Consider the following 14,624-nt stretch of genomic DNA (forward strand, 5'->3'; position numbering starts at 1 on the left):
CTATTAAAACACCATTTTAATCATGTGCAGGAGAGGAAGGGGCGGGCTCATATATTAACTCTGCAATAGCCTCTGTAAGTCACGGTGAAGGAAGGGGGGAGGCCACTGGCACGACAAAGGCTCCACAGGGGCAGGACACCCACTAATTAGACACCGAAACGCGATTAACGAGTCCAGCCGTGGCACGAAACCCCTTCCCCGCACATGGGAGTGGGTTCCCAGAGCCGGCTCCACCCGGCGCAGGACGTGCTCAGCCTTTGCAAATAAATGCAAATACATTCCGTGCGGCGGGCATTTTGGCAATACAGGAGCAAGCAATATGCTTGGAGAACCGATTTCCACTGGTGCCCTTGCAAACTCTTCTTTGTCGGGCAACAAAAGGCCATTTGCAGCATTCTGGAAGAAAAGAACAACACACAGGTGAGGAGTGGGACCCGCTGCAGGTGCCCAATCCAGGGCTATAAAGCACCAAAACAGTGCAAAAAATAGAGACTGAAACCAGAACCGGGCACACAACTTCCATTCTCGCTCAATGCTTCTCGTATTTTTTTTAGTGCAATATACTGCTTTTACGTAAAAAGTAGTTTTTAAGGAGTAATTTTTAGTAGAGAAAAATGTTACTGTATGTTTTAGCATAGAGGATAACTGGGAAGAGAGAGAGAAAAACATCTGATATATGAACAGCAGCTTTGTTTTCCCAAACCGGCAGCAGATGCAGCTGCTTTATTGTCCCGTCCCAGGCAGGGAGTGGCTCCATCAGCTCCACGTCCCCTTCGGAGCTCCCGTGGGGACAGGTGGTAACGACCCCCCCAAGCGGCCGATTCCGATTTTGCTGAAATAAGCGCATTTCCAGAGCTGGGAAGATTTTCTGAGAAATCATCTCACAGAACAGGTTAATCCACAGGCACGAGAAGTTACACAAGCAAAATGCTGCCCTGGAGCAATGTGGGTGGATTTGCCTGAGTCCCAAAACAAAGCACAAAGTCTTACCTGGAAATCATTAATTTTCTTAGTGAGAAGACGATGTGTTCTGAGTCACCTAGAATAACCCAGAGACAGGAGGCTCAGCCTTAAGCTGCCATCTGCAACTCAAAGCACTCGCACTGCATTCCCCAAAGTGAGAAAAGGGAACGTTTGGGACACGGAGAGCAGCACAAGCTGTCCAGCCCAAAAACACCCATATGAGCGAGGAAGGGACCAGGCACAGAACAGGGCAGAGTCCTCAAGGGACATCGGACTCTTACCTGTGGGTGACCTTTCAAAGTGGCTGGCGTTTTGTAATCCCCTTTTAAAACCTGTGGAAAAGAGAAGATTGGAGTGACCCTTCAGGGGTGGTGGCTCTGAGAACATCAGCAAATCCATCTCATTAACTGTGTCTTATGTCCCAGTATACTGTAGCCAGCCAGAACACCCTGACAGGTGTTTGTTCTACATCCTGGTGCTATATTAGGGCAAAAGCAGGAGGTTTCCTCCTTCCTGACTGTAGGCAAAGACAGGGAGCCGCTTCCTGCTGGGGCGGGGAACCGACACAAGCGATTCTCCCCCTCAGCCTGGGAGGGGAGAGTATTTTTGTCTTTACCATCACGCCAGTTCTCCAAATTCAACCCGAAATAGTACTGAAAGGTCCACATCAGAGACTCAAACTGTCCTTAACCCTGTCTAGGGCACATGTTCACCCAAATCACCTGGAACAGGTCCCAGGAAGCAGAGAGAGTGAGGAGAAGCCGTAAGAGCAGAGCCCTCAGAGCATGGACCAGCCCCAGGGAAGCTCTTTGACCTGCCAGATCGGTGCTGCTACCCGCCTGCCTACCCTGCACACAGTGCCACGGGGACTAGTCCCACCACAATCCCCTGCTCCCACCAGCATGACAAAGGACACCACGTCCAAGGGCAGCGTCACCGGGAGCACAGCAAAGCTCAGGGAGCCTCAGCCCCAGGAGGAAACATTTCCCCCCGAAAGCACGAGGAACTCCCTCTAGTAAGCGCTGTCTGTGGCTCTGCAGCTGCTTCCAGCTCTGCTCCACGGGCATGAGTCAATATTCAAAAAAAAAAAAAGTCTCCTGTTTTTGCGCAAATGCATTACGAGTTCTGCACTCCCCTGGGACTGTGGGAGCAACAGAGGGACACGGCACCGTCTGAGCGTCCTCCGGGGCCAGACTGACGTGTCTGGTGTGGCAGCTGCACTCCCAGATAACACCAGCACACACCAGTAACTTCCACGGCCCGTTGTGAGAGCTGGGCTGGGTCAGGGAGGGACAGGGCAGCGTCTGCCACAGCAGAAGAAATGACACCACCCCAAAATCATCACCAGCTTGGGCCATGCCAGGCTCAACCTCCTGCACACATCTGGTTTGACATCATCCCCGTGTAACCATGTGTCTGTTGCTCCCAGGCTCCCAAAGGAGTGTTTGTTCCTCTCTGGCTCTTTTCTGATCTGGTTCAGCGCTTCTGCTCCAGGGGGCTCTGGGGGTTCAGGACCCCGTCTCCAGGTCACTGCCTGTCCCCGCACTCACCCTGTGCGTGTTGTTGACCACCAAGGGGTCAGGGTGGCCGTAGTTGGGGGGGTTGGCATAGGGGTCGTAGCCAAGCCGGGCCAGCATCGGTGCGATATGGGCCATGTCCTGGAGCACATCCCCCGGGATGTGCCCAATCCACTTTGACAGCGCCTCCATGTTCACCGGCTTGATAACCTGGTCTGTTGATCTTTCTATCCTAGGGAAGAATAATAAAGAGAAACAAAACAAGACACTAAGGTTGGATTTCACAGGTGTTCTGAGCTCAGACAGGAAAGCCACCTCAACATGTCACTTCCAATGCCCAAGACACGGGTGCAGCACAAATGCCCATCGCCCTTCTCACTGCCCTCACCACCTGGGCATGACCAATTTACACAAAGACCATTTGTACAGTTTCCTTACACAACTGATTAAATTGGGCTAAGTTAGACTTAAGCCTCCATTTAGGAAATAAAGAGCATTAAAAGAGGAGAGGAAGGTGGGGGAAGGCAGCACACTGGCACACAGCGGGAGTGCTGGGGTGTGTCTGCACCAAGCCGGTGTTTCCCTTACTCTGCAATACCAGCACCAAACCCGGCAAGAATTGCCGTTCACTGCTAAAAGCTGCTCATTAGCAGCAAAACTAATCAGAGTAAGGAGGTATTTGAAGATGGGTGGAGAGAGGAGTCATTAAAGAGCTCACATTTCAGAGCAAGCAGTTCTTTTCAAATTAGGGACCAAAATCACTTCTGCACCGTCAAAATCCCATATCCCAAAATCCTCGCCTGAGAAGCTGCTCTGTTGGGTACAATGGATCACTGTTATTCAAACTGTCTTCTACTCAGATACACAAAACTGATCACAGCAAAACCGTACATGCTGTGACTTCTGCCCCTGAAAGGCACGCACAAACACCGCTGACGTGCCCCTGCCCCTGGTTTGAGCCCGGACCTGCTCTAGTGACACTAAACGGCTCCTCGGAAAGCCGAGAGCAGGAGCCAAGACACTCACTTGGAGAGCGACACCCCGCCGGGCTTGCCGATGAGCTCCTCATGGTGCAGCAGCGCGTCACTCCAGGTGATGCCCAGGAAGGTGGTGACGGCGCGCAGGGAGCGCTCGGGGTGCAGCACCAGCTGCTCGTAGTAGACGGGCAGGCAGCGCGCCCGGCCCAGCTCCAGGCACTGAGCGTACATCACCTCGATCGCCTTGTTCCACTTGCTCAGGCAGTCCCGGTAGCTGTTCAGGTCGAAGCCGGCGATCGTCACCTTCCGCGTGATCATGGAGTGGACGGACGCCCGGCCGTCCCGAACCATCAGGAGGAATTTGGCATTGGGGAACAGCCTGGACAAGTAGACAGAGGACTTCAGTGTGAAGGGGTCCTTGTTGCACAGGTAGCGGGCCGGCTCGCCGTGCTTGGCGATCACCTCCAGGATAAAGGCCTGCATGGCGGAGTCCAGAACCTGGTCCGTCACCCCTGCCTCGTCCAGGCGCATCTTCTCCCGCCCTGACTTGGACCAGGCCTGCCGCATGGCCAGCACGCGGGGGATGATGCGGGTCTCCTCCCCACAGCGCACCTCAGGGTGCGCATCCAGCATGGCCCGCATCAGCGTCGTGCCACTGCGCGGGACCCCGCCGATGAAGATCAGAGGCATCTCCTTGCTGTAGCGGTACTCGACGTGGTTGGAGTCCATCACGACTAGCTCCTCGCTCTCGGGTCGCATCAGCCTGTGTCTCCTCTCGCTCAGGACCTGCTGGCACTCCAGGACCTGCTGGCCCAAGTGCAGGGTCACCATCACGGCCACCACCGAGCCCACTACCAGCAGCACCCTCCTTGTGGTGACCCGCATCCTGCTGTCCCCTGCACAGGCTGCTGGCCGCGCTTCAGCGTCCAGCTAGCAAGCGTTCAGCCCCACAGGCATCTGTAAGAGAAGCAGAGCACAGTCAGGGCTGCCGAAGCCGCGACCCAGCCCAGCCCTGCGTCCAGCCCGGCTCCCCAGGGATGCTGACACCATCCCAGCCTTTCATCACCTTTTGCACTTATCAGCAGTTTCCAGGCCAGGTGCTTTCTACATAGATGGTGACTAAAGTCTGCCTCAGTACACACCCAAAGAGATTGCTTCTGGGCTGTTTGCATACCCAGAATCACAGGTTTACAGCTGGAGCAACGCTTTACAGTTTACAGCTGGAGCAAAGCTCCAGGGAACACCTCAGAGAGGAGCAGCCATGCATACCCAGTCAGTCCTTAAAAAAAGAAATCTTTGGAGAGAGCTTCTTCCATCCCAGGTGAAGCCCAAACCTCCCTGTAGTTCTCCTTCCTCCCAAAGCTGAGCTCAGGTCCGGCTCCTCACTCCTCAGCCACCTGCCTCCTTCCTGCATTCTCCTTAGTTTCCATGTGCTGTCACAGGAGAGGGGGGAAAGGTGAAATCCGAGAAAAACAAAATCATCGCATGCAAATTTTAAGGGTCTGAGTCAGGAGAAGCAGTTACCCATTAGAACAAAACACTGAGAAATTAAACCATCTGCAGGCCTACAGTAACACACAGAGTCAGCATTAAACGCCCTCTCTCCAGAGACTGACCTTACAGAAAAATCCTTGAAGGCTTCATCTGGCATTAAGATGTTTGGGGTTTTCTGTGTCTCGCCAGGATCCCCAGCAGGAAGGCGGCAGTTTCTGCAAGTCCCCTGCTCTGTGCCCAGCCGGGAGGGACTCCTGCACTCCCTGGCACTGTGTCCTCCCCCCGGCTCTGTTTGCAAGCCCAGGTTTTGCAATCCTCCTCTGGGCTTCCACAGTCTTTGTGATTATGTGGCCGGGGCGGGAGCTGAATGGAGTGGAAGGAACGGGACGTCCGTGTGTTTTGTTTTGCTGACAGGCCAGAGAACTGCTCCAGAAAAACAGTTTCTCCTCTCGACTCTCTCCATGAAAGAGCACATTGAGTGGTGGCCGGTGCAAAGCTCTTTAGCTCAAAATTATTTTCGTAGCTCTTTAGAACCGTGGTTAACATCCTGGCCAACCTGGTTAACATACCACAGTTTAACGGTTCCAAATGCGTGCCCACATACTAGTATAACAGTCAAAAAGTCAAATGCCGGGCCATTTGTTTAGATGTAAATCAGAAGGAACAACAAACAGCTCTTGCATTTTTGCAGCACTAAGCACTAAGACCCATTAAAAAGACAAGTGCTCATCTGCTCCTTCCTGCTATCTTGATCTGTTTCAGTCATGTAAATATATTCAAATATTCACCCTAAAAATAATTGCAAATGCCGCAAGACCCATTTCAATGCATTGTAGCTGGAGCAGTCAGGATTTAAGGCCAACTGGAATAATTACAGCTCTGCAGACCAAGACGGGCTAATTAGCGGGAAAGCTCTGCAGTTTAAAAGGAGGCTGACAGAGCATAGAAGTGCTCTGTTCTTTGCAAAAAAAGTGCTTTACAGTGAGTGCTTCTCACCAAGATGCTCCCAGCAGCTCCAGCCCCAGTGCCACCAAAGGGGAACAAAGGAACTCACTCATGTTGCTGGCTGGGAGCCGGTGGTGTCGGCAGCACCTGCGGGACAAAGTACCGTGTCCCTGGGATCGTCCTGCTGCCCCGGCAGGGCAGACAGCCTGGCTCCAAGAGCTTTCCGCTCCAGCATGAAACAGGGAGCTCTTGGGGCTTCTACGGCACATCAGAGTGGGACTGAGACCCACTGCAGCTGGTGACAGGAAGCAGAAATCAAAAGTTCCAGCAGCTGACCCTGGGCACCTCTCGGGAACTGCAGGACAGGGGCAGGCTGTGACCCGCAGCCAGGGGCTCCGTCCCCCACCACCATCAGGGCAAGAGAACAGAGAGCGTGGAGGAGGACGGGTGCTAGTGACAGTGACAGCAGAGCAGTGACAAACAAGGACACAGGAGGTGCTACAGGCAGAAAGTTTTCCTTATTTTGCATGCTGATCAGGCATTCACATAAACAAGGCTTAGGCCGTTTCTTGTCAGCTTGTGAAGGCAATACAATATTAACATGGTGTGCACAGACACATGAAATATTCACCAGCCCCTGCCCAGTGTCACCAGGGAACCCGTCCTTGGGCGCTGCCATCCACTGTGCTTACCTTCCCCCAGTACAGACATGCTGCTGCTAGCCCAGCACCATGCTGGAACACAGGTGGCCGCAAAAATACCTGATGGGAAAGAAAAGCCACAATATCAATTTGTGTATTTTTTCACAGGCATCTGTGTGTGCGGTGACAAGCGGTGCCCTCCCCCTCGGCACATTCCCCTGTTCCAGTCACCCTCCCAGCCTGGGGATGGTGGTCTCGTTGAAGCTGGTGGTGCTGGGCAGTGCTGGCAGCCAGACACGGCACAGCCGTGACTCGTTGCTGGCAGTGCTGAGCCAGAAGGAGAAAGCGAGGGAAGTGGTAAGGCGGCTGCTCTTTTAGGAAATAAAGTCTCCTGGAAGGGAGAAGCCTCAGGGGACAGGAGCAGCTGGGATGTGGACAAGCCAGGAGACGACAGCCGGGTCGTGGCACGGTTCCATTGCACGCAAGTGACCGGCACAACAGCACATCCCAGAGGCAGCAGCTCCAGAGTCGCCCACCGCAGGCGTTGGGACAAAGGCTGACATGGGGCACAAGTCAGACTGTGGTCAAGAGTCCCCAGAGCAGTCACAGCAAAGGGAGTCGAGGCCAGAGGACTGCCCGGGTCTGGCATGGTGACAGGAACACCAACCTCAGTGTCGGGAGCTGCCCACACTGCCCCTTCGTGCACGATGGTGTCCCAGCCTCAGAGGATGTTTTTGAGAACACTTCAAGGACAGACACTAATTGTTATTCCAGCCACCCAGGAGTCTCCTCCCCTTCTGCCAAGCTGTCGTAAAACGTCATGCAGCCCCTCCACTTTAGCACTAATTAAAAAACAGAGGGAAACTCCACCCAGCAGGAACTTTGCAAGAGCTTATCCATAGCATACGCATCGCCCGGCCTCCTTCCCCTCGAGGCTTTCTGCTTGATCCTGCCCTGGCCTCCAGCCACCATGGGATTTTGGGTCCTGATAAGGCTGCAGGTTGGTGCAGCAGCAGCTGCATCCCCAAATGCGCTTCTGCAGGGCCACGAACAACCTGGTGCACAGAGCGGCGGTGGTTTAACAGCCCGGCCCCAAGACACCCCGCTCCGGAAACAACTCCAGCTCCTGCGTGTGCACAGACAGACACACATGCGCTTGCAAACTTCCTTCCTGGTGCCTCCCAGCACCACGCAGGTCCATGCGGCCACCATGGCCGAGCGAGCACCCACTGCAGCCTCCACATCCTCCACCTGCTGCTGTGCAATAGGCAAACCAGCCCCACCACCCAGAGCAGTCCCACGCTGGCACAGCCCTGTGCCGGTGCAGCCAGAGCTGTGCACCATCCCTAGTGATGAAGCAATAACTCAAATCCATTTTTTAAACCAGCAAAGTGTTGCAAACAAACAACAAAAACAGTTTCTATGAGAAGCTTAATATTATCATTGAATTCCATTCCCAGAAACTACTGCGATTAACTGAAACTTGCCCAAAAGACATAGGTGTGGCCTGGAAAACTTTAGCTCAAATCATTGGTGCTTAATAAAAGGATGAGGAACTACAAATGTCTTTGGGGCAGAACAGCAGCAGAAGCTGTGGTCAGCAAGAAATACCCTAATGCATCTAGTTCACATCTTTACAAATCAGCAAAATTTAATCACTTAATTGATAGTCTCCAGTTAACTCACACGCAGCATACAACACAAAAAGAAACACAGCTTGGCTGATGGCGATCACTCCTGTCCCAACCTGAGCTCAGACAAACCCTGTCACCTCCAAAGGCACGTGTCCTTCTTCTGGTCTCTCCTGGTAGCAACTCGTAACGTGCATTCAAAGCACCCCATGGCTCCATGGCATGTCCCTGTGCAGGACAGGGATGCTCATGTCCCAGCGGCAAACAGGAGAGGGAAAAATGAGCCCCGGGAAAGCTGGAAGAGCAGGCAGAGGCTGCAAGCGAGGAGCAGGGAGGGATGGGCTGCTGGCACGCAACACGCAGGGTGTTGCTCCATCTCAATTTCAAAGCAGCTTGAGCGAAAGCTGAACAAGATTTTAGGACGTTTGGCAAGAGGTGGCAGCCACGGTGACAGCCGAGGTTCACCCAGTGCAGCACCAGCCCTGTTGCTCCTGCTCATCCATCCCAGCCAGGATCAATGCCACAGGTATGGCCAGGCGGTGGGTGCAGGGTCCAGCCAGGATCGATGCCGCGGGCATGGCCAGGCGGTGGGTGCAGGGTCCAGCCAGGATCGATGCCGCAGGCATGGCCAGGCGGTGGGTGCAGGGTCCAGCCAGGATCGATGCCGCGGGCATGGCCAGGCAGTGGGTGCAGGGTCCAGCCAGGATCGATGCCACGGGCATGGCCAGGCAGTGGGTGCAGGGTCCAGCCCGCGCTGTGGGTTGCTGCCCACCCCACTCGATAGTGCGGCTGCTCACAGTGGAACAAGAGCTTTGTACAAACCTTTGCTGCAGGTGAGCAATGGCCCGAGGCTCCGGACAGTAAGAAGAGAGCCCGCTTTTACGTGCATGAAATCAAGCTGTTGAACGGCATCTACAGCATGCGAAACAAGAGAAAAAAAAACCCACAAAACCAAACAGAAGTGGCTTTCAGGCCACCAAGTGGCAAGAACAGCAACATTGACAGTTTTTGCTTGTTAAAGCTAAAGACACACTACAGGCCACAACCCCAGTTGCATTTACAGCAGTCAGAAGCCGATCCCAGTAAAAATACCTGGATTTTAAAGCACTTCAGGGCTATGTGTCCCTTTGAAAATCCCCAAGTAGAACAAACAGCACCGCGGTTTCCATTTCCTCTGCCATCATCTCAACTGACATTGGAAGAAATAGTCAAATGACTGCATGAGGGAGTGTTTAAGCAAGTGTCTGAGCACCCAAACCACAGCGGGACTGTTTCAGCTTGCGCCTCAGCACCCAACACTCTGCTCCCCTGCAGCAGCTGCAGGGGCTGCAAACAGTGGCTGCAAACTGCGGCTTCCCCACTCAGCAAACCCGTGAGGTGGCATCCCCAGCCCCACGCCTGGTGCACCAGCCCCGGAGGTGCCCGCACAGCACGCCAGCCTGCTTGAACAGGCTCTAAATCACACCCACAAAGGACAGACAGACATTTCACAGCACAAATGCACTGCTTGTTTATTGCTTCAAGGCTGCTGTGATCAGAAAAACATTTTATTATCCTGCTCAATGCCACCGTGTTCCTGAAATAAGAAAAATCCCACCGATTTACAGCAGCTTTGCTCCGCCCGCCTCTCTTTCCAAGCACAGCGATGGCATTTTATCGTCCGGCAATGGAAACCACAGCTCCCACTTCTGCCAACCTCTCCATGAGGCAACAGCCTGTCTCTCAAACTGGCTTATTAATTATGAAACTCCCAAAGTGAAAGATGCTGGCAGAGGGTGGTGAGGGAGGCACAAGCCACCGCACCCTCACAGCCCAGCCATGGCCCGACAGAGCTGGGGAAGGCGCCCGGGGGGCACTGGTGACACTGAGGGACCTAGCTGAGGGATGGGGCACAGGTGGGGGAGGGAGACCCCCAACCCCACCAAGCTCCCCGGTACAAGCTGCGAGGGACAGGTGCAGGGCAGGAGGGGTGTCTGTGACCCCCAGATCCACTTGGTCTTTGCTTCAAAATGTCTTGTGCTGCAACAGGACAGGAGCTCTGCACTTCCCAAGAATGCTTCTGACTTTTAATCAACCCACAGAGCTTTACCTTTGCTTAATTAGTCTGCAGACACTGCCTCAGGGGACAAAGGCGAAGCCACCACGAGTGCCACTGCAGGAACGGTGACAGACAGACAAGGGGTGCAGGCAGTGCTGTGGGACCAGGGACCCACATTTTGTAGCCTCTGTGTTAAGTCACAGTGCTCGTTGCAAACTTGACTCTTCCCTCCCAAAACTGAACAAAGATCCCCCAGGTGAATGTGGGGGGTCAGGGCCCACCGTACATCAAGGACAAAAAGAAGTCTGAGGAACCACTAGGAAAAATACTAAGTATCTTCAAAAAAATATTTTCCAAATCCACACATGAAACTGTAAGTCACAACAAACTCCATTCTTGCACACACAAAGATCAGGATTTGCAAATAAAAGGTTGCTTCTGCAAAAGAAAACCTCAAAACCTCAAATTTGCTTAGAAAACAAAATCAAAATATTTTATTTCCCCTCGCAGCAACACCAGGAGTCCCCGGAGCCGAAGGCACTGAATGAACAGAGGGCAATGTGGGCAGAGGAACAGGCTGCACACCCCCAGGCAGTGCGGTGGGGAGGAATGTTGCTGTACCCATCGCCCTGTCCCTTTGCACCCTGCGGGTACACAGTCCTGAGCACCGACTGCCCTAGGTTCCGCATAGCAGCTGCCACAAGGGTGAGCGTTTGGCATCCTCACAAAGCCAGTAATTCTGGGAAGGGCACAGAGCGCTGCCAGCACCAACTTCAGCAATGTGAGAATACGTGGCCTCCCACGCGATACAGCGTAAAGCCCGTGTGCGGGCACAGCCCCAGCCAGGATGTGCAACAACCTCCCACCAAGCCCCTGCATGGGGGAGGCTCCTCCCATGAAACCATGGATGGAAGAAAAGGCATCGGGTCCTTCCCAGATGTGCTGCTCTGTGCAGATTACCCTGAACAGCACATCCGAGTGCGTCACGGCTCAGTTCCTGTCTGCAGAAGCCCAGCTGTGAGCCCTGGCTCCTCTGCTGCCATCGACATGTGCAAATGCCGGGCCACTGAAGGCTGCAGCTGCACGCTGCCCTTCCTCTGCATGCTGCTCTTCTTCCCCAACATGCTGTCCTTCCTCTACATGCCATCCAGCAGTGCTAGCCTGCAGCCAGCTGTGTGCACAACTGCTTGGGGGTGCCGGGGGACCGGATGCTCTCCCACCCCCTTGCAGCATGTCCAGGCACAGCCAGTGCCAGACACAGTCGCTCATGCTGCAGGATCCACCCCCAGCACCAAGCAGGAACAGGAGTACTGCAAAAACCCCGGCTGCTCCCCCTGCCCCGGCCCGGCACAGCAGCGTGCAGCGTGCAGCGGCCCCAGAGCTGACCGTCATTTCTCCACGGAGAAGCACCCCAACACCGCAGCCACATGCAGATTCCCCAGTCGGGGTTTGGGCTCACTCACCAGGGAACATGCGATGGGAACCAGCCACTTGCTTAACTTCCGAGTGCTGCGGATTGAGCAACCTCTGCTGCTGCCAGCAGTTCTGGTTTGCTGACCCTGTCAGGGGCTAGGGGAGCTCCTCAGGGGACCTGCCACATGCCACACAGCTCCTACGGGCAGGGCCTGCCCCTGGCAGAGGCACCCGTACCATGATCCTGCCTGCACCCACGCCACCAGGACAGTACAAAAGGATGGACCAGGCACAAAAAGCAGGGAAAAACGCACCATTCACCTTCAGATGGGATTTTTTTGAGGAGAATCCCTGCAATACTGGAGTTTAGGAGAACCGCACAAACTCAAGGCTTGCAAAATGATATGCAGCACAGCAGGCAGAGGACAACGTGGCAAGCTTCTGCTGACCCACATGCTCACTGCCCACGCTCAGAGGGCTGCGAAATTCAAAGTGAAGCACACTTTGAGGAATGCGACTGAGGCTTCCTAAACACATCACAATTCGTCAGAAGACGCATCTGTATGGTGCCAAATAAAACCACTTGCTGGGTGTTTGTTTTCTCTCTCCAAAAATGTTTTTGACAGTCACTGCATTTTATAGCACTCCTGCCATCCCGCACATCCCCTGAAGGCTCAGCATATCTGTAATGCACACTGCCTTTGGAAGGAGCTTCCTAAAATAGCAACAGAAGTTATTAATACAGTTTTTAAAACCTACAGGCAGAGAACGGCAGCAGCCTGCCCATCCTGCTGGTGAGACCACCAGCAACCTGTGTCCTGGAGAGACCCACAGCAGCTCCCGCCTCCATGTCCCCAGCCTAGGACACTGCCGTCCCCTGAGCATACATGGGCATGGCAGAGACTCGCAGGAACGGAGGAAGCTCAGAAAGCACCAGGCTGCCGGGAGGGTGTTCATCAGTGCGTCAGCAAGATCCATCAGCCCCTTCCTCCAACTCCAGCGCCTGGTGTGATTATGAATATTGGAGCTGGAAATCACACCCCAATTTTAGGGGCTGCCACCCCTCTCTGCAGGCAGTACAGCACGGCTGCTCCTGCCCAGTGCCACAGGCAGGCACTGGGCACAGGCTGCAGGCAGGCACACTGCTGCAAAACCCTGCTTGGAAGAAACACTTGAACCTGCGTTGGCACTTGACAAGCCCCCCACAAGCATGCTGCAGCATTCCCAGAAAAGCAATGACAAATTTGGAAACCTGTTAGCACAAATCATTTTAATCTCTCCACTCACCCTTGCTCGGTACTGGAGCATGAAAGAAGAGCACAGCTGTGCAAAGGGGAGACTCACCGCCCATACATTAAGTACAAGCAGCTGGCGGGGCCGGGCTCTGACTCGCAGAGGAAGATGTGTGAAGGGCTTTCAAGCTGTGAGATGTTTTTTGGACAGAGCCCGAGCATGCAAACAAACACAGCAAGGGACAGAACAAAGGCCTGTGCAATGCAAAACATACCCTTCCCATGGAAGATCGTGGGGCAGCTCACGCTGCCGGCAGCAGGAACATGCTGCCAGCAGCACCACGGACTGTGACTCCAGCCACCAGTCCCAAGGAACTCGATCTTGCTACAGAAATAGTGTGGCACTCACATCCCTAGCATGCACCACCACAGGGCAGTGGCCCAGTGACAGATGGGCAGAGCAGGGAGAGCACTGATGTTTTGGGTGGGCAGCCATGCAGGAGCCCATCTGCAACCCCCATGCCAGGGACCTACACCCTGAGGCCACCAGCAGAACCTGCAGCTGCCCAGATCTCAGCTGCTGCCAAAACCTTTCATCCCAAGAGCTGAGGCTGACGCCAAACAAAATCTGCGGGTGCAGTCTCTCACCAAGCACTTGCCCAGACCACCACGCTTGCCCCAGCAAAGGCGGGCAGCCTCGGGTGCCTGGACAGATGGACAGACAGCCCCAGCTGTCTGGTGCCTACTGATGGGCAGTGTGCCCCAGCCTGCTCTCCACACTATTGTGCTGCACGGCGAGGCATGGGCGGTGGAGGGCACAGCCTGGTGCTGGCTCCCAGACAGCTGCCAGGTAGCCCGGAGGTGAGGAGAGCATGTGGTAAGGCAGGAAAAAAGGAACCTGGAGCACCGCACACTGCACCCTGCGCTGAGCACCCTGTACTGTGCACTGCCTGCTGTGCACCAAGTACCCTGCGCTACCCTCTGCACACCCCGCACTGCACAGCACGGCCCCTGCATGACTCCGTGCACCGAGCACCCTGCATCCCCCACGCACCAAGCACCCACGCCGCTCCATGCACCGTCCGCTCTGCACCGTACACCTTGCACCGAGCACCTTGCACGCCACTCACCTTGCACCGAGCGCTGCCCGCGGTGCTCCCAACGCCCGCTGCTACCGAGCACCGTCCGCCGCACAGCCCGGTGCCGCGGCGGGGGGACACGGTGCGGCCCCGGCGCTGGGGCACACTCAGCCCCCGCCGTGCCGATCCCCCCCGTCTCACCGGGGCCACCACCGCCGCCGCCGGCCCGGAGCGGCGCGAGACGCGGCGACGTCACGCGCACGCGGGGCCGGGATCCCCGCCCCACTGCGCATGCGCCCCGCGGGCGGCGCCGGGGGCGCGCGCGGCTGTGTGGCGGTGTCACGCGACACGCGTGTGCCCGCAGCGGGGGTGCGTGTGCCCGGGACACGCGTGTGCCCCACGGGCAGCCCCTGCCGGGACGCGGCCCCCAGCGAGCGCCGAGGCTGCCCGCACCGTGCCCGCGGCGCTGCGATCGCTAATTAGCGAAGTGGCAGCGCAGGAAAATGAGCCCGAAGGTGCTTCAGCAGGAGGGAAAGAGGGGGATGAGGCCCGAGGAAAGACGGGCAGCGCCCGAGGGGAAGAGTACTCCATGAAAGTGAATTGCTCTTTGACTGGCTGCAGTTACCGCTGTTAATCATTTACCGCTCGGGTGAACCCCGCTGCACGCCGCTCACACACCTGCCTCTTGGCACGT

At 55.4% G+C, this 14,624-nt stretch overlaps 1 protein-coding gene across 11 annotated transcripts; it reads right to left on the reverse strand.

Annotated features, from left to right (window-relative positions):
* Position 1: 1 nt before the first annotated feature.
* On the reverse strand, positions 2-14,227 carry TPST2 (tyrosylprotein sulfotransferase 2). Of its 11 annotated transcripts, none has more exons than XM_005498191.3 (7): positions 13,982-14,227; positions 6,589-6,657; positions 3,507-4,414; positions 2,514-2,712; positions 1,245-1,295; positions 991-1,039; positions 2-396 (listed from the first exon to the last, which is right to left on the reverse strand). In XM_005498191.3, exons 3-6 carry the CDS (start codon positions 4,340-4,342, stop codon positions 1,010-1,012), a joined length of 1,116 nt encoding a protein of 371 aa, XP_005498248.2. In that variant the 5' UTR covers positions 4,343-4,414; positions 6,589-6,657; positions 13,982-14,227; the 3' UTR covers positions 2-396; positions 991-1,009. The 11 variants fall into 11 exon arrangements, with proteins under 11 accessions (XP_005498248.2, XP_064889722.1, XP_064889719.1 ...); XM_065033650.1 differs by lacking the exon at positions 991-1,039 and adding an exon at positions 4,727-4,890; XM_065033647.1 differs by lacking the exon at positions 991-1,039 and adding an exon at positions 5,074-5,507.
* Between the last annotated feature and the right edge of the window lie 397 nt (positions 14,228-14,624).

Source organism: Columba livia, chromosome 17 (assembly GCF_036013475.1).
Source record: "Columba livia isolate bColLiv1 breed racing homer chromosome 17, bColLiv1.pat.W.v2, whole genome shotgun sequence".
Taxonomy (NCBI): Eukaryota; Metazoa; Chordata; class Aves; order Columbiformes; family Columbidae; genus Columba; species Columba livia.

Excerpts from the sequence above, each read along its gene's own strand:
- TPST2 (XM_065033646.1), bottom strand. The coding sequence starts at position 4,342 with ATGCGGGTCACCACAAGGAGGGTGCTGCTGGTAGTGGGCTCGGTGGTG. Across the intron at positions 1,296-2,513 it reads TGGTCAACAACACGCACAGG|GTTTTAAAAGGGGATTACAA; the intron begins GTGAGTGCGGGG and ends TCTTTTCCACAG. Across the intron at positions 397-1,244 it reads CTTTGAAAGGTCACCCACAG|AATGCTGCAAATGGCCTTTT; the intron begins GTAAGAGTCCGA and ends CTTTTCTTCCAG.